The sequence below is a fragment of the Saccostrea echinata genome, unplaced genomic scaffold (assembly GCF_033153115.1).
Source record: "Saccostrea echinata isolate AGI-Se365-2 ecotype Australia unplaced genomic scaffold, CSIRO_AGI_Sech_v1 ptg000015l, whole genome shotgun sequence".
Taxonomy (NCBI): domain Eukaryota; kingdom Metazoa; phylum Mollusca; class Bivalvia; order Ostreida; family Ostreidae; genus Saccostrea; species Saccostrea echinata.
The window spans coordinates 11941766-11965398 of NW_026889764.1; the positions used below are offsets into that span (position 1 = coordinate 11941766).

Genomic DNA, 23633 nt, shown 5'->3' on the forward strand with positions numbered 1-23633 from the left:
TCTACACATGGAAGCAAAGCAAATGGCAGCATTAAAAGTGGTTCCACCGGTCTACGTTAAAACAGAAAAGGAAACTTCCAAAGTTAGCTGGTCGACCAGTAAAAGACACAGATCCAGATGCTGATGAATGGTTAACAGACATGAGAGAACATATTGTCAATATACCCAACAATGAAGAAAAAATAGAATTCGTCGTTGATCATTTGACAGGAAATGCAAAAGCAGAAGTACGGATGCGTCCACCTGATATGAAGAAAACTGCAGATGATATTTTGAAAATAATAGAGGACACATATAAAATTCAGGACAATCTTGCAAAACTTCGACTCAAATTTTATGAAAGAACTCAAGATGAAAATGAAAATTTAGAGACATACTCATTAGCTTTCATGAAATTGATGCATTATATTTCAAAGAAGGAGGGTGGAAAGAATACAAATCGAGAAAAAAATCCTTACTGAAAAAATTATTGATGGTGTAAAAGACAATCAGTTGAAAAGGGAACTAGGAAGATTTTCCATAGAAAACCCAACACTGTCATTCATCGAATTTCGAGGACGAGTGTTATTGTGGATTGATGATCGACAGACAACAAGTAGTTCTCAAAAGAATGTTGCCACCGTAAGCAAAGTTTCTACAGAGAAATCTCAACATGATGAAATTTTAGAGATGATGCGTAAACAACAAGATATCTTAGAAAAACAGCAAAAGCAAATTGAACTTTTGACACAAATGCAAACGAAGCCATTTCGACAGTTTACCCAGAGAAGTCGTGGAAATTATCAGCAATCTTTGGATCTGTCGCGTACATTAAATTCCACGACTTCAGTTACATAACCCTAAAATTTAACACCTTATCCTTTCGGCCATTTGCGACAATTATAAAAACAGCCGACACCTTTTACGGTTGTGTTTGCAGAGAATACCTGAATCTACAAACGTCAAAATGTTGAAGTTCCTACTGGTTGCCGTGTTTAGCATGCAATTTGTACCATGTTCGAGGAAACATAAATAATCCTAAGAGAACTGCCGAATGATCTGGCCGAAAAAGAGGAAGTAGGCAGGTCAGATGGCGGAGAGATCACCGATGAAGAAATGCATCTGTCAGAAGACAAGCGAGAGATAGTGAAAAGGTCCGCTCTGTCCGATTCAGAGAAGCAGGAGTACGTGGACGCTCACAATGAGTTCCGAAGGCAGACTACGCCCACTGCAGGAAACATCAGATATACGAAATGGAGCGATGAATTAGCCATTGTAGCTGCCAATTATGCCGCCCAGTGTAAATGGGCCCACAACAGCGCACGAACTTCTTCTCAAAGCACCTTTAATTACGTCGGAGAGAACAAGTATATTAACTCAGCTCAGAAAAAGATACGTCGTTCTGTGCAGTATTGGTGACTAGAGAATAGCAAGTATGATTATGATACAAAGACTTGTAACTCTGGAATCTGCACTCACTACACACAGGTTATCTTACACATGAACAGGATAATGTTTACCAAGGATAATGCTTGTTTTTATCCCTATAAAATACACTTTGGTCGGAAAAGATTCTGAAAACTCCGATTCACAATTAAAGAATATCGGTAACTCATAATGCTACAAGACATCTAAAAAACTTTAATAGCTACTGGCACAAATTCTGAAGATATAAATCATAAATAAAAATCGCCGAGATCGTGCCATTTTATGATCATTTTTTTTTTTTTTAGATAAGTTAAAGTTATTTTATGTCAACGTATACCAGGGTGCTTGTTAAGATAAAGAAAATTTCTCTAAATTGCCGATATAAAGACATGTTTGTAAAAATTTTGCTAAAAATGGATGCTGTATTAGAAATATGTTAATATAGGCTAGATGACACAGTCACGTGATTTACCTGCACTAGATTACTAAAACCTCACAAAACCATTTAAATACCACAAAGCAAAAAGCTTCAGGTAGCCTAAATACATTTTTCACTGAGGGAGATACGCAGTATTTTTGTATACCAAACATTATGATGACAGATCTCGAAAATTGTCCGCTATTAACCAGTAACAGAAATATTGAATCTGAAATCGATGTTGAATTTTCTCTTCAATTGCTGAATACAGAATCACAGGAACACCAAACCGTTGGAGAAGGATTCCAAAATTTTAATAAGACGGAAACTCTGGTGAAGGAACTGGTGCAGCAACACCAGACTCCAGACCCATCACCAGAAGATAAGGAAGTACCACACATACCCCTGCCACCCGAGAAGATTTATCACTTGTTTGTTTCTTACTGTACAGAGGATAAAGAAGAAGCAGAAAATATTATCAAACAATTGACGGAAAGATTTAACCTTAAATGTATGAACAGTGTTGAAGATTTTACTCCTGGTAAACCTATTGAAGAAAATATTTGCGATGAAATGAAAAAGAGTCTCAAGCTCCTCTTACTGCTAAGTAGATCTTACTTACGGAGTCACTATTGTGCTATGGAAGCCCGTGAAGCATGTCGGCTATCTTTTACTGATGTTAATAATTCAAACGTTATTCCAGTAAGATTAAGTCCTGTGGAGGGAGATCTAGAATTGCCCCCTTACCTGAATTCATTAGTTTATATCGACAAAAATATTGAAGAGGATGTTGCAGCCAAAATTTATGATGCCTTCAATCGTCCAGGTGAGGTTCCAATAAGAAGTATTTTATTGTTAATTAGTCGTTATTCATTTTATATAAGACTTCCATTTTTTTTAAATTTCTCGTCACAACATTTAAAAGACGTCTGACAAAATTTATTCTCTTTAACTTTATAGGAACTTTAGATCCATTACATCTGAACGAAAAAGGTATGGCCTTTAATATGAAGCCTTGCGCAATGCTAATTAATACTAATAATAATACTAATGCTAATAAATAGAAACGTTGATACCACTCATATTTTACTTTTCCTGCGTCGTTAAATCACTAAATTTCGTAGGGGTTCAATTGTCGTTGTTATAGAGGTATGAAGAGATCCACGAATTCATGTCCACCACGAAATGTAAAATTTCATAATTATAATAACTACTCAACACTTCTCCAACTACGAAATCAAATACCCTCTAATGAAATATGAATATAACGAACAGTATTCAATAGTAGCCAAATAGTCAAACTTTTTTTTCTCAAACCTCAAAAATTCGATCCCCCAAAAATATGTGATTTTAATTTGACAGTATTGTATTTACCCTAAACTGTTTCTCGGTAGTTCCAAAGTGTACCTTGTAGAAGGAAAAAAACTCATCAACGGCAATGACAACATTTAGTAACAGGAAAAAACCACACCCTTTGACATTAATGTAAGTAAAATAAACGGAATGCACGGCCACTGAAAGGAATCTTAAGTGACCATTGATTGGCAATTCAGTCAACAACAGAATCAAGGTTGATATGATTCCTCACCCTAAAATGTGACAGTTAGACGTTATTACAATTACTCCACTGATTGAAGTTATTTATTGATGTTAAACTGTATCAAAATAGGATGGAATTACTAGAATCAAGACACCTCAATCACTAAACTGTTGTGAAATTCGGGCGATGCCTACAAACAGTCTGTTGTTATAAATTTAACTGTGACAAGATGGCAGCGTGTAACCTTCGATAAATTATATATACAGTTGTATATTTCATTACAAGAATAAAAAAAGAAACAAATGATTTTAACTGACGTCTTTTGAAGTAATGAAGTTGGTAGTCACCTCTAAAAACATCAGAGGTGGGATCAGGTGCCATGGAGGAGTACCTAGTAAGCATCTTCTGCGGACCTGTCACACCCGCCGCGTGCTCTTTGTCATGATCGGGAAAACGGAAAAATCCGTAGACAATTCAATGTGTAAATAATGACCAAACAATTAGTATGAAAAAAGTCAGTCAAAATTCGACTTAATGGTAGATTGTACTTGCTGACAAGGTCATTGTATAGAATATAGAACTTGCGAAATGATGACTTTAAACGAGACTGTTGATATTTTTGTTTCATCAACTTGTTTGTCAATAGCTTGACTCGTTTTAGAAATTGTTCCTACATAGAGCATGCCCTTGCATATCGAATCAACTGGGAGACATAAACCCAATATGCAGGTGTTAAGGGTGTATTGCTACTTAACGTTTATCATAAGGTTTTGTTGTAAGGTTACCATTAACGTCTTTTTGTAGCCAATGGTATGATTGCACCTGATCCCACCTCTGACTTTTTCATTGGTCCGTCTATTACCTTGTTTATGCTGTTCACGATTCGTATTCTTGTTGGATTTATGAGATTATATTACTGATATGAAACTGAATGTTTTTAAATGGTAACTGAAAGGTTACAGAAATATGCCTGCCATGAAGCATCAATCAGTTTTTATGTTATTTAGTATATTTTTCAAATGGAGATCCCAAGTTAGATGAATTTCAAGTATATATACATACATACATACATACATACATACATACATATATATATATATATATATATATATATATATATATATATATATATATATATATATATATATATATATATATATATATATATATATATATATATATACAAGAAAATGATAATCTTGTAAATTGTTTTTTAGTTGCCACACACAACGGTGTTTTGATATGCCCAAAAGTAGCAGAAAAAGCTAAATTTGCTATCCATGGACTTGCTTTCAGATTTTCACCTTTGGAGAAATATGAGCAAAGGAAAGCTACTCAGTTTGACATTAATCTGAAACAGGTCTTATTTGTTTTCTCTTTTAATTCGCAAATCGTTTCAGTATAATATTTTGAAATATTCTAGAATATTTTAACAACACATCATATGACTTACTTTAATTATATTTCAGCTTGAAAACCACTACACCACTCTTACAAAGTCATTAAATAACAAATTCCTGTTCAGGAATTATCAAGTTCTTACAACATCGGAGTGGCGTTGCATGGCTTTGTTTTTACTATTTCTAGCAGCTTTTGCCGTTCAGGGCTGTTTGATAGTCGTCAGTGTAACCTTCAGTTACGAAAAGGAGAAATATAGAATGTTTAGTCTGATTGCATTAACAGTCGGTACGTCGATGGTGATTTCAATATTCCCGATTGGATACTTTATTATTTATGTCTGTCGAACAGTCGTAAGTAGGACATCTCTCTCTCTCTCTCTCTCTCTCTCTCAAAAACGTTTTGCGTAATATGTTTATATATACTGACACGCAAAAGAAAAGCATCCTCTTTTATAAAAAAAAAAATCAGATATTAGGAATTTCAATAATTTATACTTTAAAAGTAAGAACGAAATGCCTATTGTGAAAAAAAAAAACATGAAGGTAAAAATTAAATCTCAATTATAACAAAATTTTCTTTGATATTTTATCTAACATTAAAGTATACTTTATGTAAAATCTCTACAATTTGCAAAAATCTCACAAAGATTAAAATTATTTGCCTATGAAATAGCATACACACACTAAAGAGGACAGTGATTTAAATGCCACTATCCATCAAGAGCTGTGTAGCATAGTGGTTATAGCGTGTTAACCTCAAAGAAAAATGATACTCAGGATTCTTACTGCTAGGGTTCGAATGCTATCACATTATCTTTTTTTTAATAACAGAATAATTTTCGCCGAGAAAATTTTCCCCAGATAAGGTTTGTTTATCATAAATTCATAAATTTCAATAATGAAAACTTTTCTCTAAATTCTAAATTCACAAACTGAATATGGTTTTTATATATCTGAAGCTATGGGTATTCTGCACGCCTTGTTCACCAATCTCTTTTATGAATCTGGGTTCAATAATAAGAGGAATTCTCAGGGTTGGCCAAGAATCAGTATTAAAAGGATAAAAAGAACACCCTGTAATATATAGCTGAATGATTTTCATCCCGTTACCGGAGCTAAGTCCGAGCCCGACTTAACGGAGGTTCCCTCAATTATTGGCTATAATTATGGTTTTCAAGAGTTTGTTTCTGTTCATCATAAGTATATTATTCCGACAAAAGTTCTCATTTCTTTTCCTTAATTGAAGCCATGGCTGCCTGAAAATGACTATGAGCATGCGTTTTGATTGCTTCTAGCTGCACATTTTCTAAAATGAAGATGAAAGAGATTGCAGATGCAAGTATGTAGTATATCACGTTTTTTTCATTCTCATGCGTCTCACTAGCTTGAATGACAGTTCGTTGACCGGAAGTCCAAAGGTTACAACGCTGGCCAGGTTCGAGGAAATTCGAAATCAGCATCTGAGAAACGGGCACTTCACAAAAGACTAAATAATATTTCTTTTTCTCAAATAAAGAGATGCATGGTAGAATCCGAGATACAGTTGTTGTGTATGCCGGACTTGAACGCTATAGCTAAATAAATGTTAAATTTTGAATATCATTAGATAAATAATATTCACATATTTGTAGTAAATTGCTTGTTGTGTTTCTTTTGTGTCTTAGTGTATTTTTATTTTCTTATTCTTGACTCTTACAATTTCTAAAATATTGATTTACAGCTTTCAAAAGGTGTCCACTCAATAGTGCTTAAATACAACCTGATGTTTTACAAGGAAAGTAAATGTCTTGTGTACTTTGACAACTCATGCCTTTCCAAACCTACTGTATCCTTAAAAAGTCATTTCAGATCAAATATTTATAAGACAAAATTCTGTTTAATCATTTTGTTTAACGTGCAACGTTTCATGCGAATAAAATAATAGGAAAAATAGATCTACACTATACATTTTCAATAAAAGTGTGTCATTTATATTTATAACGTTAATTTTTTTTCTCTTTGCCCTTAATATCGGCTATATAATAACATTGTGTCTGGCGAATCGGCACGTGTTCTTCAATTTTGCGAATGAATACTATTGACCACACAATGCATTGAGTTGTAATTTGATATCAGCGCCTCATGCTTAAAGGTTGAAAGTTATTTTAGACTTATTCATAAAAACGTTTTTGTAATACGCTTCTCTTTATATAATTATCAAAATATATTTTTGAAAATGTTGAACTTTAAACGTTTACTCATTTTTGTTCTTATTTATCGAAATTGTACATTGCATTCTCGGAACTATTTTCTTAGTACTATCGAGAAGCCACATGACAATCATATGTCTGTTTAATGTGCATGTTAAACATACACAATAGTGATGTGAATTTTAATGATTTGAAAAAGAAAATCTTTTTTTTCTGGGAAGAAAAAAGAAGTAAGATGTAAATATAAAAAATGAAGAAGGAAAATTTATTTGACGCGCATCATTGGCAACCGTCATAATTTATGCTCTATGACAAGAAAACACATTTATCATTTATCATTTTCCAGCATTTTTGAATCAGTGTTATCTAAAATAAGACCATTTAGTATATTGGCAATTATTTTCATTTGTTGTACTGATTTCTTTTGCATATTCACAATATATTTTTTGTATATTGAAACTGTTATACAATATTTTCTCCTTAACAAAACCCCCCAGCTTTATCTCTATAGATATGATACTACAGAATGCGAGGTATCTATATTTCATGACTCCGATTCTTATCTTACTGATAACTTTATATAATATATATATAATAAATTTATTTACGTTTTACAGTACCACAAACAATTCGGAAACGTAGATAGTTTTAATTTTACAGCTGGACAAAGCCTAAGAACCAATCACTGCTCAAACTTTCACTTATGTATTTTAAAATGAGACAAATCTATAATGGAAAATTTTTTTCTAAAAGTTTGATTCACAAAAGTATGTGTTCCCTATATTGCCTATGGTTGCATATAGGTAGCTATGAATTACGATTAGGAGGTCGCAACCTACAGAACAGGTTAATTTTTGGATTACTTAAATCCAATTTTACTAATATAGGTTACATATAGGTTACTATGTACATTTATAACCGACCATGATCCTGACGCTGTGTTTGGCTAATTAATTAATGATTCATCAGTTTAACATAATTGTACCACTTCCCCTTCAAAATAGGTGTATGTTTACATTGATAACTTCCTAAATCAGAAGATACATTCTGCCTTAACAGACATGTTCCTGATTTTGCAGGTTATATGATTAATTTCTTCAGTTGAGTAGTCAGGTTAAACTGCTAAAGGAGATGAAGTTTGGTCAATTTGCTGAGACTGTAGATGAGCTTCAAAAGATGTTAGATACATTATATGAATACACAACTCGCTGGGATTTTTCTGTTAATGTAGATATAACAAAAATTATTTTTAGAAACGGAAGTAAAAGTAAGCCTATAGAAAAATGGAATCTTAATGGACACTCGATCGAAGTTATCGATAAGTTTGTTTACCTGGGTGTGTTACTGAATTTTAATGGTAATTACTATTGTTCGCAAAAGCAACTAGCAACACACGGAAGAAAAGTCATGTCTGCATTAAAATCAAAAATAAAAACTATATGTGTAAGTACAGAAACATCACTTTTTGACATTATGTAACTAGTATTATAAACTATTGTGCGTTGTGAAGTTTGGGGTAGTCATAACGCCAATGACATAGAAAAAGTAAAGTTGGAGTTTATAAAATCTGTTTTAGGAGTAAGGAGAAAAACACCAAAAATGCTTCAGTGTATTTAGAAACTGGAAGGCTACTTATGAAAATTACTCGAATGTATACAACGTTCAAATTCTGGTTTAACGTATTATGTAGTGAAAATTGTATAATAAAATTTTTTGGATTATTTGTATGATATCTGTGACAGAATGAAAAACAGTAAAAAAAAAAAATAATTAGGCCTTTTGTCATTGATGAAAATATCATTAATTATCTATTATTTATCGAATACTTATAGAAACATCTGCTATGTCTATTGAAGTCAAAAAGGCCATCAAGAGACTTTAAAACAATCAAGGTAATTTCAAACCAGTTTTAACATCCTCACTTCTATGCAATGCATTTTAATCGAACTCTTTCAATCTTTATTACTCTTGGGTCATTTGTATGGTCAACTTTGAAACATTCTAATAATTTAACTGTTATTGATGAAAAATGTTATGAATAAAAAGAGGATTATGATATTCATTCTTTCAGAATAAAGTAAAAGATTTAATCGAAGAGAAATTGAGGGAATTTCAGAAAACGAATGCCATGAAGAACTGGACTAGCTTAACAGAGAGTGCCACTAATCGTCATCCAACAAGGAATAACCGAGCATGTCTTTGTGAAATGATTGAGGACTTTGTGAACAAAGTACTCGATGATAGAACAGTCATTGAAGTCTGATAACATTGAATTTTTGAGATATTTCATCAAATTGGTGTTTTCAGTGTATCGTGATCACGTATATTAAAGTAATTCATATACATTTACCAGGTATATACATTTTATGCATATTTTTATATTCTCCTCAAATTGAATAATACCCAGTTCAGTTAATGACTTTGATTAAGTCTATTGACTTCTGGTTTAATAAACAATCTTCTTGTAGTTGTTTCTCTTACTTATTATTGCAATAACGTCTCAATCCTTAAAGCAGATTTTTGTGATTCCAAAGTCGTGACTTTGACTCTTGACAGTTCATGATATTGTAGCCATAGGTCTTGTCATGTCTTTTTTTAATGTAAGGCACTAGGTAAAATAAATCCTTTAAAATCCTTTACGAATCCTTTAAAAGACACATCAAAGCCAAAGGGAACTTATCATTGTAGACACAACACGAAACATTCTAACCGAAACATTAAAGATATACACAAGTAGGAAGATCTGAATTTTGCACTTTTATGGCAAAGTGTCAGTGAAAAATTTTCCATCTGACCTTTTACTTTATACACTCTAATATAGAAGTTCTCTTATGGGGATACTGTGTAGAAGGAAAAAAATGAATCAAAACCGAACAAGTGATAAATGAATTGTGTTAGTTTTTGCAAGTTAAAAAATCAAGTTTATAACATTTTCAACAGTGAAACACTGTCATTTATTTATTGAGTAAAAGTGATATTCTCTTACAGTGTAAAAGGATGCCAAAATGATATTCTCTCATAGTGTGAAAAGATATCAAAGTAAGTAAAAAATAATTTCTGGTCTGACATAAGAAAGAGATAGTGACTAAACCATCGTTTTTCATTCTGCACTCAATAATGACAGATTTTCAATATTTTGACTACAAACTTATAAAGACTTTCATATGAACCATGGTAAAAAGAGGCCACAGAGTGAGATTTTATCGATATCAGCTTTCTGCCATAACACTTTTTAAAAATAAGTATAAAATATTGATATAACGAAAAGTATTCAAGCTCATAATTCCATTAAAACAATACAAATGAACAGAGGAAACACGGACCTCTAAAACACCAGATGTGGGATCAGGTACCATGGAGGAGTAAGCATCCCCTGCCGACCGGTCACATCAGCCGTGTTTTCAATGTCATGATCGGAAAATAACCCCGGAAAAATCCGTAGACAATTCAGTGTGTAAATAATGGGCTAACAATTAGTATGAAAAACATCAGTCAGTATTTGGCTTAATGATAGATTGTATTTGCTGACAAGGTCATTGTATCGACCATAGAACTTACGAAATAATGAGTTTAAACAAGACTGTTAGTATTCATGTTTAAGAGGGTGTACGAGGGCTGTTAGGAAATTAGTGAGACACTTACTTTTACTCCATAAAGGAAAGAGATAGATTCATGCAAATTAGATAAAATTTTTCAGTAACAAATATAACAAATGAGGAAAATTTCTTATAAATAGAATAAATAATTTACTCCTGATAAAATTATAAACTGCAGTACCAATTTTTCCACCCGAGTCAACATTATTCATATAGTTCGTAATAATTTATGGTTGTCCGGTGCCTTCTGTTTTTACTCTGGTTGAATTATTTGTAAGGAAAAAATACCAATGAAAAAACAAACCCTTCGACATTTTTTTTAATTAGAATTGATATTTTTTCTGCAGGTCGTTTAGTCTGGACAAGAGTTCTCCACAGCGCTACACAAATTTTTGGTATGCTCGCTGAGTCGTCTTGACGTCAAAATTCATTTTTCGTCATAATTAGATTTTTATGAAGTGCCTCATTTTTATTATCTCCGTTTCTTATCGAAATTCTAACATACTTGCTAAAATGAAGTCAAAAGAAATTTGAAAAATTATCTACTTATGTGCTCTAGAGTCGCGGAATAAGGATCCTTACGTTGCAGGTTCGAATCCACTGTGTGACGTGGACACCGGTCCTTCGGATTAGAACGTATAAACCGAGGTCCTGTGTCGCAGAAGGTGCTGTCACGATCAGATCCCTCACTGCTCAAAGGCCGTTAGTTTCGAGTACAGGTCTTAATTTCCAGCCCTCAACCGGGAATTGGAGGTGTCTCCATATGAGTGAAAAATTCTCAAGAGGGACGTTAAGGTGAAATATCACTCGGGTCTAAATTTCACTATTTTTAAGAAAAAATTACAATATTGATTTTCATCAACAATAGCATTAGATTCAAACGGAAAATAGTTTGAAGTATGAAGCGTTGCTTATTTTTTCGGAAATGAATACAATGTCTAATCATGATATAAAGAAAATTTGAGACAATGAATTGAAAGATCAATAATTTTTTTTTTTTTATCTCAACATAAAATTAAAAATATGAGATATATATGAATATAATATTCATTTTCAGACATATTTAATTCATATTAGAAAATATAATGAAACGTTGCTTTTTTAGACGGTGGCTATTTATAGCCACAGGCTATTGCTGTCGCTTTTGGGCTATAAATAACAATAGTGTAAAATCACGGGGACCCTAGCGGCGATTTTTGCAGAGTCAAAATAATGAAAATAGGGTTGATTCGATGTTTGAAAATAAAATGCACATAGTTAACAAATACTCCCAAGTTATTTCAAAGACATTTTGTTGATGGGCACAAAACTTAATTCCTGATATTTGCCATTATCAATATTTCTTGCTTCATGAATATCCATTAAATTACGACGACCTACAATTAATTGGTACACAGACCGACTCGTATATTCGTATGCAAACTACAGAAGTCACACGGCTTTTTTTAACGTTGTGTTAATGTAACACTTAAATAATATTTATTAATAGTCAGAATATTTAAGGGGAAAAATAGTTGAGAATACTTGTTTCACATTATAACTTTGAAATCAAATAATTATAATTTGCTAAACACACGCATGGTGGTTTCTCAGTTACATTGTACATGTATGCGACAAACGATCATTACGAGACGTTCCCAATTTGATACTCCCTAATTATGAGATACACCATGCTAGGAAAGCGTCGATCTCCAAATTTCTCCGATTCCAAAAGTACAATATGATTCGAATACTGCACATTCCTTGTTCCGGGATTGCATGTTTTATAAATGTTTTATTCGAGACGTTTTGTGAAATTTTTATACAATAAAACTTTTAAAGTTAACTGTAATTTTACGATGTCTTTTGATTGTTTGAATTTCTAATATCTGTCGACGATAATATATTAGAAATATATATATATTTTCGGAAAGAAAAAAAAAAAACCCACATCTTATCGATAATCAGGTAATAAAAGAGTTGTTGGAGGCAGATACGATACCATAAAATTTGCAATGTTTATAACGATTCTATCTAAAAAAAAAAAAATAATAAATAATAAAAAAATAATAAGCCATTGCCTAGTTATCCCGGGCACAAAAACTACTGAACGAATGCTAATTTATCAAAGCTATAATTAAAAAGACTGTGACGGACAAAAGTTACCCATATATTTCATTCGTATTTGAAAATTCTATCGTGCTTCGAATAAAATTTACCCTTTAAAAAGTGTAAGAATAAAGGTGCTCAAATACACGTGCATGAAATATCAGGATTTTCTTGCGAATTCAGTGGGCTAAATATAGGTCAGTCTTCTTCTGCGTGTGTTCACAAATTAAATTTCGTATTGCGCAATGACTAGCAGCAATAAACAGGGTCAGTGTATATTAAGATTACGTATGAGAAATAGCATCATCGCAAACCACGGCCAAAATATACGACCTTCTCCCATTCTGAAGAGAGCTATATGCGGACTTCAAACCGTGGCTTGAGACGATGGAGAAATAGAGGCTGCCAAATATTTTGTTTTTCTGTTCTTCCTTTTTTCGTTTCGAAAAGTATATATATCAAACAAAGAAGTAAGAGTTCAGTACAATTCCTGAAGTCTTTCAAGCTTTTAGAAATAAGTTAATTACAGCCAGGGAATTTGGCTAAGATGGGAATCCAAGGATAAAGTCTATTTCATTATCTTTCAGCATATGATTTATGTCGCACAATCTACAGTACATGGCCAAAAGTGATTCATCATTTCCCTTTTTACCATATACTTTATGAAAAGTAAGTTTTTGTTAAAAATCCATGAGCTGCTATACGGGGGCATCAGTGTTTCACAAACAATCTTGTTTAGAATAAATCCGACCTTAGATCGTATAGATATAAACGTGTGAACGTGTACGCTAAACAAATACGGGTTTCCCAGTAAATCCAGGACTTCACCTAACCTATATTACATACGCTTGAATTTCCAGTGCTACGTTTATTTTATAAAATAAGATAATCATTCATTTTAGGATCTTACACTTCTGTTAAAAAGCATTGTGGTATGTATGCTATTTGCTATACGTGTGAATATAAATTACATCTTTCTCCTATGTCAAAAATTACATTATAATAAAACAGAAATATCATCCAAGTTGTCATTGATCGTAATTATGAAATTTTAAAATAGTATTTGTTTGAATTATTTTCATCCTTATTTGTGAGACCTAATTTTAAAGAACTGTTAGTGATATAACATGTAAGGTATTTATAAAGGCATGTATGCCTTGAAAAATACACATAAATGAAAAAAAAAAAATATTAATAGCTTTCTGTCATGCCTTGTGTGTAAAGGTCACATGACCAGTTTGAACAACATCATGAAGACAGGAATATAATGTATTAAATATTTCCATAACACAAAAGGCATTATTTCAGAATACAGATATATGAGAATACACGTCGCGGAAAGCTCACCTTTCCAATATCGTAAAAAGAATTCAAAATAACTAAATGAAAATCGGACTGAAAAGACTTCCTCACATCGATCTTATCGTGTAATTTGTAGAAATTAACTATTCAGCATAGAAATGGTAGCTAGAGAACTATATATGGTCTGCAAAGTGGCTCTAGGAAATACTCTCCTTAGCATTTGGATTCCAAAGAGACAGGATTAATTTCCTTCAAAACGAGTGTTTTATATTTATCTTTATATTCGTAAAATTTTGTACGTATATATAATCTAATATAATGTTATTTAAGGAGTTTTCTTGGGATCTATTTTTTCTTGTGGAAGGATTTCAAACAAGAAATGACCGGTCACGGTAACCTAGTGGCAGGGCGTTCGCTTCTTGATCGGGAGGCCAAGGTTCGATTCTCGTTCGCCGCGTTGCGTCAAACCTAAGAGGCAAACGCCCCACACTAGAAATGAAAGTCACGGGTCTTTCGGATGATACCTTAAAAACTGAGGTACCGTGTCACTGTAGGCGTTGGTACGATAAAGAACCCTTACTTCTCAATGGCCCATCAACTATCTGTTTTTTGTTTTCAAAATTTCGAGATAATAGCTGTTAAACTCAGTCTTCAAAACTATGAGGAGTGACAAACTTCACATAAAGTATAAAAAATCACCTTCACATGAAATAACATCAGCATAACATAAAAAACCATCTTCACATGAGATAACTACCTTCACATAAAAAACCACCTTCATATAAATACATGTAACCACCTTCACATGAAAAACAACCATCACAAGAAAAACCACCTTCACATGAAATAACCAAAGCATAACATAAAAAAGCACCACCTTCACATGAAATAACCAAAGCATAACATAGAAAAGCACCACCTTCACTTGAAATAACCACAGCATAACATAATAGAGGGCCGTCTTCACATGAAATAACCACATATGGCAGCTATGGCGTTCCATAACAGTGTCATTAGCTCATAAATATATGACATAAATGCTCTATTTTCAAAAATCCTGCCCCTAAAAATTCAAAACACATAGGTTCAATTAATCTTGCAAAACAAGGTCAAAGGTCAAGATACATACTGTATAGCATAGACTTATCTCTTAAATGTCAAAAATATGCTTTATAAATATGCACTATTTAGAAAATAGGTTAAAGAACAAGTTCAACGGTCACAAGGTCGGTAATCATTATGATTTACTAAAGCCATAGTGCACATGAATAAATTTGCAAAATATCAAATCCATATCTCTTACAGTTCTCAAGATGAGTTGTGACAGACGAACAGACAGACAGACATACGCCGGTAAAGTGATCCCTAAATGTCGCTTTGCTCTGCAGGCGACACAAAAATATCTCCTGTTCTCTATCTGCACGTGAAAATTTGAAATCAACGCTAGATGTATAATCACTACATTTTTGATACTCGAAGTGAGTGAATTTTTAGCTACATTTCATGAACTGACAGAAACAATGCCAACCATATATAGCATGTGCAAATCACCTGATTCTATTATATATTTACATGCTCAAGATGAGCGATGATGATGATGTTATGAGGATAGTATGCTAAGAAAAAAAATTCTCAATAAGTATATTACTGGAAAGCACATTGAGCCTCTGGGTAGATTTTTCCCGATGTCTTCCTGTTGTTTAATGTTTTGAAGCATGACTGATATAATTTATATTTTCAAAGGTTTTAAGATGAAAATAAAGGGTACAAGAATACTGACATAGAAATAACAAATGTACAACAAGTATTGCCCATTGGACTAGTTATGGCAAAAAAGATGGGACTAATCCTTATAAAAAACGCAAACAAACATTATAAAAACACATAACATGCTTGTACAAATGAATGGGACTAGAGTAAATGTATAAAACTTGATCAATTGTATTTCAAAAATATATTTAGCCTAAGACACCAAGTACAAATGCAAAAACAGGTGGAAGATAAGGTGATGGAGGTGGGTAAAAGTTTCTACACATTCAAACAATGGCTACAGCTTCAATAAACAAATATCACGTGATCAATATGGCGGTAAAGTACAGAACCGTAATGGAAAGATTTTTGTTATTCCGGAAAAAATTGACAATGTAATCGAGATGCTATAAATTACTTTATGTTTTCACATAAATACAATTATACCATCCTCTTCTAATATAATAGAGGTACCTTTTTAGCCATGAGTCTACTCTGCTCTGTTTTTTGCCCAGCAGATAACATAACACCGAGTTTGTCGAAAAAGAGCATTTATTATTGAAAATGCCAAAAATGTTTCCCAATCTTAGAAGTACATATGATACTCGTAAAAATTCTAAGGCACAAAATAGGACAGTAAATCTCATGTAAAATATATCTCATTACATGTACACAAAGATAAATGTGCCTAAGATATACACCGTACAAATACTGACATAGAAATAACAAATGTACAATAAGTATTGCCCATTGGACTAGTTATGGCAAAAAAGATGGGACTAATCCTTATAAAAAACGCCATGAACTTGTTGTCAAATTGGCAACAAGTGGCCCATCCAGAGGAGACGAATGGGAAGAAAGGTAATCAAGTCCCACAGAGTAACATATGTACTTTCCAAACAGGAAATATGCTATCATTGAATAAGAACTACTTATTCATGTTTGTTTACATCTATTCTATAACAAATGTGCACAATTAACATGATTAAACCCACAACTCTGTTTGAATTTGATCACAAGTTTCGAAAAACAAATCAACATGTATTTTTGGAAGTATATATACCACAGTTATGTAAAATTAGGAAGCACCAAGTCAGCTATATATACATATCACACTCATATCTAAAATGAAAACCCAAACATTAAAAAATAAGAGTTTTCTATTATAGCTTCTTTAACCATGACCTACAATAATCTACAAGAAATATCTTGTGCATATAATTACATGTCATTAAACAAACATGACTAGGGTTTAATACTTAAAATCAAAAACAATAAAAAACTTGTTATATTCACAAATGCCGCCTCAGACAGTCATTTGCAAACATGTAATGTTACCTAGAAGTCATAGTTAAATTTAAAAAACTATCAAACTTGACGTAATCACAAATGCCGCCTCAGACAGTCATTTGTAAACATGTAATGTTAAAAAACTATGAGTACTGGGTAATGGCCACCTTGAAAAATTGCTCACCTAGCAGCTGCCTCAGACAGTCTGACTAGAGAATACAACATTATTTCATAATCAGCTGCCTCAGACAGTCCAATTATAAAGCAATAGCCAATTATGCAAAGTCTGAATGTAAACTGTCTAAAATGTAAATCAAACAAGATTAAGAGGTGAAATTTCCACTGTATCAAAAACTGGTATCCTAAAATATCGCCTAATAGCACTGGAGTTCCAGCGACCCATTAAACGAATTTTATCCTCGGGAATTTTGCACTGAAAAGCATAAGACGCTGCTCCTATACGAAAACTATGTGATTTGTACTTAGTTGTGTCAAGACCAACAAATGATAATGCATTTTTTAGTTCATTTGTAAAGTAAGCCTGATTAATTGGTTTTTGACCATCAAAACTGAATAAAGGGCCCTGACATTTACTTCTGACTGATAAGTACTTTTGCATAGCTTTTACTGGACATATATTTTTACAAGTCTGAGCTGCTATTTGCAAGGACACAGGTCTACCTGAGTCATGATGTTTGAAATGTCTGAGTGTTAATGTCATAGATTTAGGTCTTCCTCGTACTGGGTCAAATGATAAATTTTTTAGATGAACAAGATTTCTACTTGAATTTTTTAAAGATTTCACAGTTACTTCACCTACTCTCAGGAATGCAAAGAAACAGAGTGTAAACATGGCTGTCAGAAGGCGTCTGCTAAACTTTCCAGCCACTGTGTGTTTAAGCGCATGGACTAGCTTGAAAAGAATATGAGGTGTTATTGGTAAACGGATATCTGGAGCATTGGATAAGTGCTGAGCTCCTTTGAGAAGCTTCTTGATGACAAAAAACTGAGTTGGGTCAGAGAGACCATGTATTTTGTGATAATAAGAAATACCTGCCACATAGGTATTTATTGTGTTGTAAGATTTTTTATGTTGATATAACCATGCTATAAAAGACATAATGTGATTTAACTGAGATGGAAATGTTGGACTTGTACTGAAATTTGCCCGGAAGAATTTATGATAAGCATTTAAAGCTACCTCATATGACACCTGGGTATTTTTTGACATTGCAGCATCAAGCAGTTTTGATGTCGAATTTACTAAATGTGTAGGTACTCCTGAGGGATGTTGGCTGGGAACTTGTCCATGTAAGGTGCTAATTCCTTGAATTTCTCTACCTGCAAACGCGAAAGTAAGTCTGGTAAAACATTTTTCTTCCCAGGAATATGCTCGGATTTGAACAGAATATTAAATCTCAAGCAAGCTAGAACCAATCGTCTGACTAATGACATCACTGATGGATCTTTCGAAGAAAGTCTATTAATAATGTTGACTACTGCCATATTATCTGAATGAAACAATATAGAACAGTTAGCCAAGGTTTCTCCCCAGATTTCAATGGAAACCACGATTGGGAAAAGTTCCTTGAATGTAATATTGTGATCTTGAAGGTTTATGTTCTCCCAGCTTCCAAAAAACCATTTTTTACCTAAGATAGCCCCATAACCTAAGCTTCCCGCTGCATCAGTATACAAATGAAGTTTTTGGGAATTTTGCCATCTGTCGTCCAGAAAGATTGACTTGCCATTAAAGTTGTCTATGAAAGTTTCCCAAGCTAACAAATCCAACCTTGCTTGCTTATTCAGACGAATCCTATGATGAGGCTTTTTTATACCTACTGTTAAATTAATAAGACGACGCAGAAATGCACGTCCAGGTACAACAACACAGCAAGCAAAATTTAACAGCCCAATCAAGGACTGAATTTCACGAAGTTTCATCTTTTTGCGATTTTTTGCTAGCTTAACTGCCTCACGGATTTTTTGGACTTTATCTTGGGGTAATCTAGCTTCCCACCTAACTGTATCTAGTTGTACTCCTAGGAAAACAATATCTGTAGAAGGGCCCTCTGTTTTTTCTGATTTAATTGGAACCCCCAACACCTCACATAAAGATATAAATTGTTGTAATGCTAAACCACATATTGTAGAGTCCCGGGGTCCTATAAATAAGAAATCATCCAATATATGCAACATGTTAGGGACTCCAAACTTGTTGCAAGCTATCCACTGCAATGCTGTACTGAAAGTTTCAAAAATGGAGCAGGATATTGAGCAACCCATGGGAAGACATTTATCAAAATAAAATTTATTTTGAAACTGAATACCTAGTAACTCATGGTCAAGTGGGTGGACAGGTATTATACGAAAAGCAGAAGCAATGTCAGTTTTTGCAAGAAGGCACCCAGGACCAATCTGCTTTATTAATCTGATTGCGTCATCGATTGTTGTGTAGGAAACGGAACATAATTTGTCTGGTATAAAATCATTTATTGAATGCCCATCAGGAAATGACAAATGCTGAATCATTCGAAATTCGTTAGCTTCTTTTTTGGGCACCAGACCTATTGGTGAACACTGAATATTAATAAAAGGAGGTTCCTCAAATGGGCCAGCTATTCTACCAAGTGAAATCTCTTTGTTTAATTTTTCTAATGTTATATTTGGAAGAGTTTTGGCTGATAACAAATTGGAAGAAAAACGTGGTTGTCTTGGACCCTCATAACCTAATCTAAATCCCTTTTCAAAACCTTCATATAAAAATTCTTTCAAATTTTGATGATAGCCTTCTAATAGCTGTTTTAAAATAGTTATGCGTACTGGAGTAACAACAGAACTATTTGTTTGCAGTGGTGGCTGATGAGAATGAACTTGATGGGTAGCTTGGGGAGCTGTTGTTTGGGGCTGACTGATTACCTCTTGGGCATTGAAGGGCTGAGTGGTTTTTCTTACACTGGTAACATGTGTGTTTATATTGACAGTTGTTCTGGTAGCATTTCCCATTTCTGTGAAATGCATAGCAGAATCCAGGTGGTGTTTTCCTACCTTTCTGGGGCCCCCCTCTTCTTTGAAAATTGTGTTTGGTACGAAAATTGGTTTGGAAATTATGATGAAAATTTCTAGATGTGGTGGCCATAACCCAATATTCATAATGCAACTGGCCCCAAGGGATAGACCTTGCCTCAATGTCCTTACGAACTTGTTTATCATACGTCAGCCATGATAAACCTGCATGTCTATTAGCCAACTCTCTGACAATTTCTCCATGTTTAATAACTGATGCAACTTGCTTTGGAAATTTTTCTGAATAAATTGCCAAAAATTTTAGAAAAGCTGATGTCCATTGATCTATGGATTTGATGAGAGTTTTTGACTTGGTTGAAAGTAATTTTAATTCAGAATTGCCTGTACTTTTAAGTTGAACAGACCTGTCTGAGGCAATATCTTCCCTTGGCAAAAGTTTACTAAAGTCAATATATTTATTTTGCCAGATTTTGTTTTTGATTTTTGTTTCAACCTGTGCTGATATTGGCGTTGACAGCAAATAGTTGTCATCATTATCAGACTCAGCTGATGAGGAGTCATCAGTACTCGTATTTTCATCTGAGGAATTTTCATCACCTGAAGAGTCAATCAAATCTGAGTTAGTACCTGCAATGGAAGGTGATCTAGGAGGTGAAGATATTCTTTTTCTCTTTTTCTTTGGCTCTCTGTGCTTTTTCCTTCCCCTATCCTCAGTTTCTACCATCTGTTGGGACTCCTGATTGGATTCATTTCTGATCGCTTCTAGGACCTTGTCCGTTACTGCTGCCACCAGCTGGTCCTGTGCGGTCTGTTGCACAGTCTGTTGTGCAGCCTGCTCTGCAGACCCTGCTGCTGCTGGAATGACCTGAGTTCGCCTCCCTCTTTGTTGGCGTTTGGCACTTTTGGGTTCGCTCATCTGTAAAATTGTTTATCAAAATGATATAAATGAAATATATTTTATTCTTAACCACAGCTCTGGTCAATGAATAAGGCTTCAGTACTAATACTGTAATACTGGTACATGGACTTAATATCAAACACAATTATTGTACCACAACAAATTCATTGACTATGTAAAAACATAGCTTTTTTGTGGAAATTATCATACATATTTGGTTAATTAACAGCTTTCAACTGATAATATAAGCATGTATGTAAATTCATTTAGAAATACCATTATACCAGTGTGGACTTGAGCATAATAAGTCAAATCTGAATTTTTAATACATGTCAATCAACATGGTAAAATTATTGACTCTCACAATGGACTTGAGTAAAAGATACTTATAACAAACATTTATGAACAGGAATGCCATATTTATAAGAACTTAAACATGCCCACCAACCATATAGGTGCATAGAACTTCTGTCACCTTTATCAATGGCCATGTGTTCCCCAACCATATAGGGGTATATAATTTTCATCACAAATTACACCTGATAAGGATTAAGGCCCCAACCATATAGGAGCCCAACAATATATATATAAACATATTGCCACTTAAACATCAGCATTCCTTGTGATTACACAATCTTAGTCACCTATGGTCTAATTACACGTCCAATTAGATGTAACAAGCCCACTTGAACCACCAATTTATGATAAACATATGTAATTACATCAAAGAAACCCCAACCATATAGGGGCATGAATATACACAGAAAGCCCCAACCATATAGGGGCATATTAATAAACCTGTAACCATAACTAGGAAACACAGCATATCCTTTATTGCATAACGCACATATTCATTAACTTTATCCAAAGCTAAAAGACATGTGTTTGTCTATAGAGCACATTTTAATAAATCCCCAACCATATAGGGGCACAATCATAAACCTGTAATCAAAATTAGGAAACAAAGCATAACCCCCAAAATGAATATTACTGCACTTCTATAGAGAACCGAAAGATGGTGCCCCAACCATATAGGGGAATACCCCAACCATATAGGGGCAAATTTAACTAAACCCACACCATACGTATATAGGCATAATAATAATCTATGATCATAATAAGAAAGACAGCATGATCATAAATGCAATGTGTAATATCTTCTATTCAGTGCTAAAAAACACGTCCCAACCGTATAGGGACAAGTTTCAATAAGGCAGGTGTAAAAAGCACAAAAACATGAAAACTGGTGAGGGAGGGGGATAAAAAATACAAACTCCAACCAAGTAGGGTACCCTTGAAAAACCCCAACCATATAGGGGTCAAATAATAAAGTGTTCATATCCAAAAAGCAAACAACAGGCAGATAGTGTAATTAATAAATCTTATATATCTTTATATATAACTAATTATCCCCAACCATATAGGGGAATAATCACAGAACTCATATCCCAGCAGAGAAAATACACCTAATATAGGGATATGATAATATAAAAGCACTGAATAATATATAAATTAAGCAAACATATTCTAATCAATAAATTGTTGATTAGAAAACAAAAACCCCAACCATATAGGGGTAAATTCCTTTTTTAAATAGCCATGAATAATAAAAACTGTTGTTTACCCCAACCATATATAGGGGAACAACAATTCCAAAGTTATGTGCCTCGACCATAAAGAGACAACATTTTAAACTTTGTAATAAACAGTTGAGTAAGGCTTATTATTTTGTTTACAATTCACTTGAACAAAGACTTAGCTCTGCCTTTGACATATCTTGAAACCAAGTGTAAAACATAGGCCCAGTGGCAGTGACAAAAATGTTTTGCCATGTGTAGTTAACTATCCTCCTATATTTTCAAACAAAATTCATACCCACCATTTGTTATGGTTTTAAGTGTAGAAACTACTACTGCTCGCAAATTATTATAATACTTCTTCATTCCTTGCAAATTCAGGTGTACACCATCTTGAGAAAACACCATGTCCTGACTTGCAGAGGACCAGAAACCTGATAAGCGGAAAAATTTTGATCCTTCCACATTACATAAATAGGATGATATTCTCATATTAAGTTCATCCACTCTTTCATTGAACCACTGAGTATCCACTTCATAACGTATGCGGTAACTGGGGGGTCTTCTGTGTAAAGTTTGTAGAATTACAACATGTTTCACTGATTCTGCATAACGAAGGGATATAACAAAGTCAATCAATTGTTTGAAGACATCTGATACTGATTTAGTAGGATCACAGAGGTCATTTGATACGGCTTGCAATACCACCACATCTGGATGAAACAGCCTTACGTAACGCAGACCTTGCGCCCTAACCTTTGACAATGTCGCTCCCCGAAATCCTGCATATGAAACATGAATTTCCTCCAAACTTAAGTTCAAATTTTTTGTCACACGGTTATCAGGAGAACTATTCACAAAGTCTTCCAATCTACTGACAAATGAATGTCCTAAAACTACAAGTTTCATAACCATGATGGCGAGTTACGTAATCGGATGTAAACCGCCACAAACTCTTTTACATTATATAAAATTAAGGAGAATGTACTTACGATGCACCGTCAAACACTAGCAATGAAACATGTGTCTTGCATGAGAATATATGGACACAAACGCAAGGAAAATATCAAACAAATGTAAAAGTTTCTACACATTCAAACAATGGCTACAGCTTCAATAAACAAATATCACGTGATCAATATGGCGGTAAAG

At 33.6% G+C, this 23633-nt stretch overlaps 2 protein-coding genes across 2 annotated transcripts; one reads left to right on the forward strand and one right to left on the reverse strand.

The window, feature by feature from the left end:
* The first annotated feature begins 1994 nt into the window (after positions 1–1994).
* On the forward strand, positions 1995–9421 carry LOC133187870 (uncharacterized). The gene is made up of 8 exons (XM_061323261.1): positions 1995–2651; positions 2786–2818; positions 4583–4725; positions 4835–5116; positions 6486–6590; positions 7452–7487; positions 8787–8846; positions 9026–9421. The coding sequence occupies exons 1-8, from the start codon at positions 2000–2002 to the stop codon at positions 9215–9217; spliced, it is 1503 nt and encodes a 500-aa protein (XP_061179245.1). The 5' UTR covers positions 1995–1999; the 3' UTR covers positions 9218–9421.
* Positions 9422–16223: 6802 nt separating this feature from the next.
* On the reverse strand, positions 16224–23432 carry LOC133187541 (uncharacterized). Its single transcript, XM_061322940.1, has 3 exons — positions 22784–23432; positions 20634–20922; positions 16224–18320 (listed from the first exon to the last, which is right to left on the reverse strand). Exons 1-3 carry the CDS (start codon positions 22784–22786, stop codon positions 17293–17295), a joined length of 1320 nt encoding a protein of 439 aa, XP_061178924.1. The 5' UTR covers positions 22787–23432; the 3' UTR covers positions 16224–17292.
* Positions 23433–23633: the final 201 nt, after the last annotated feature.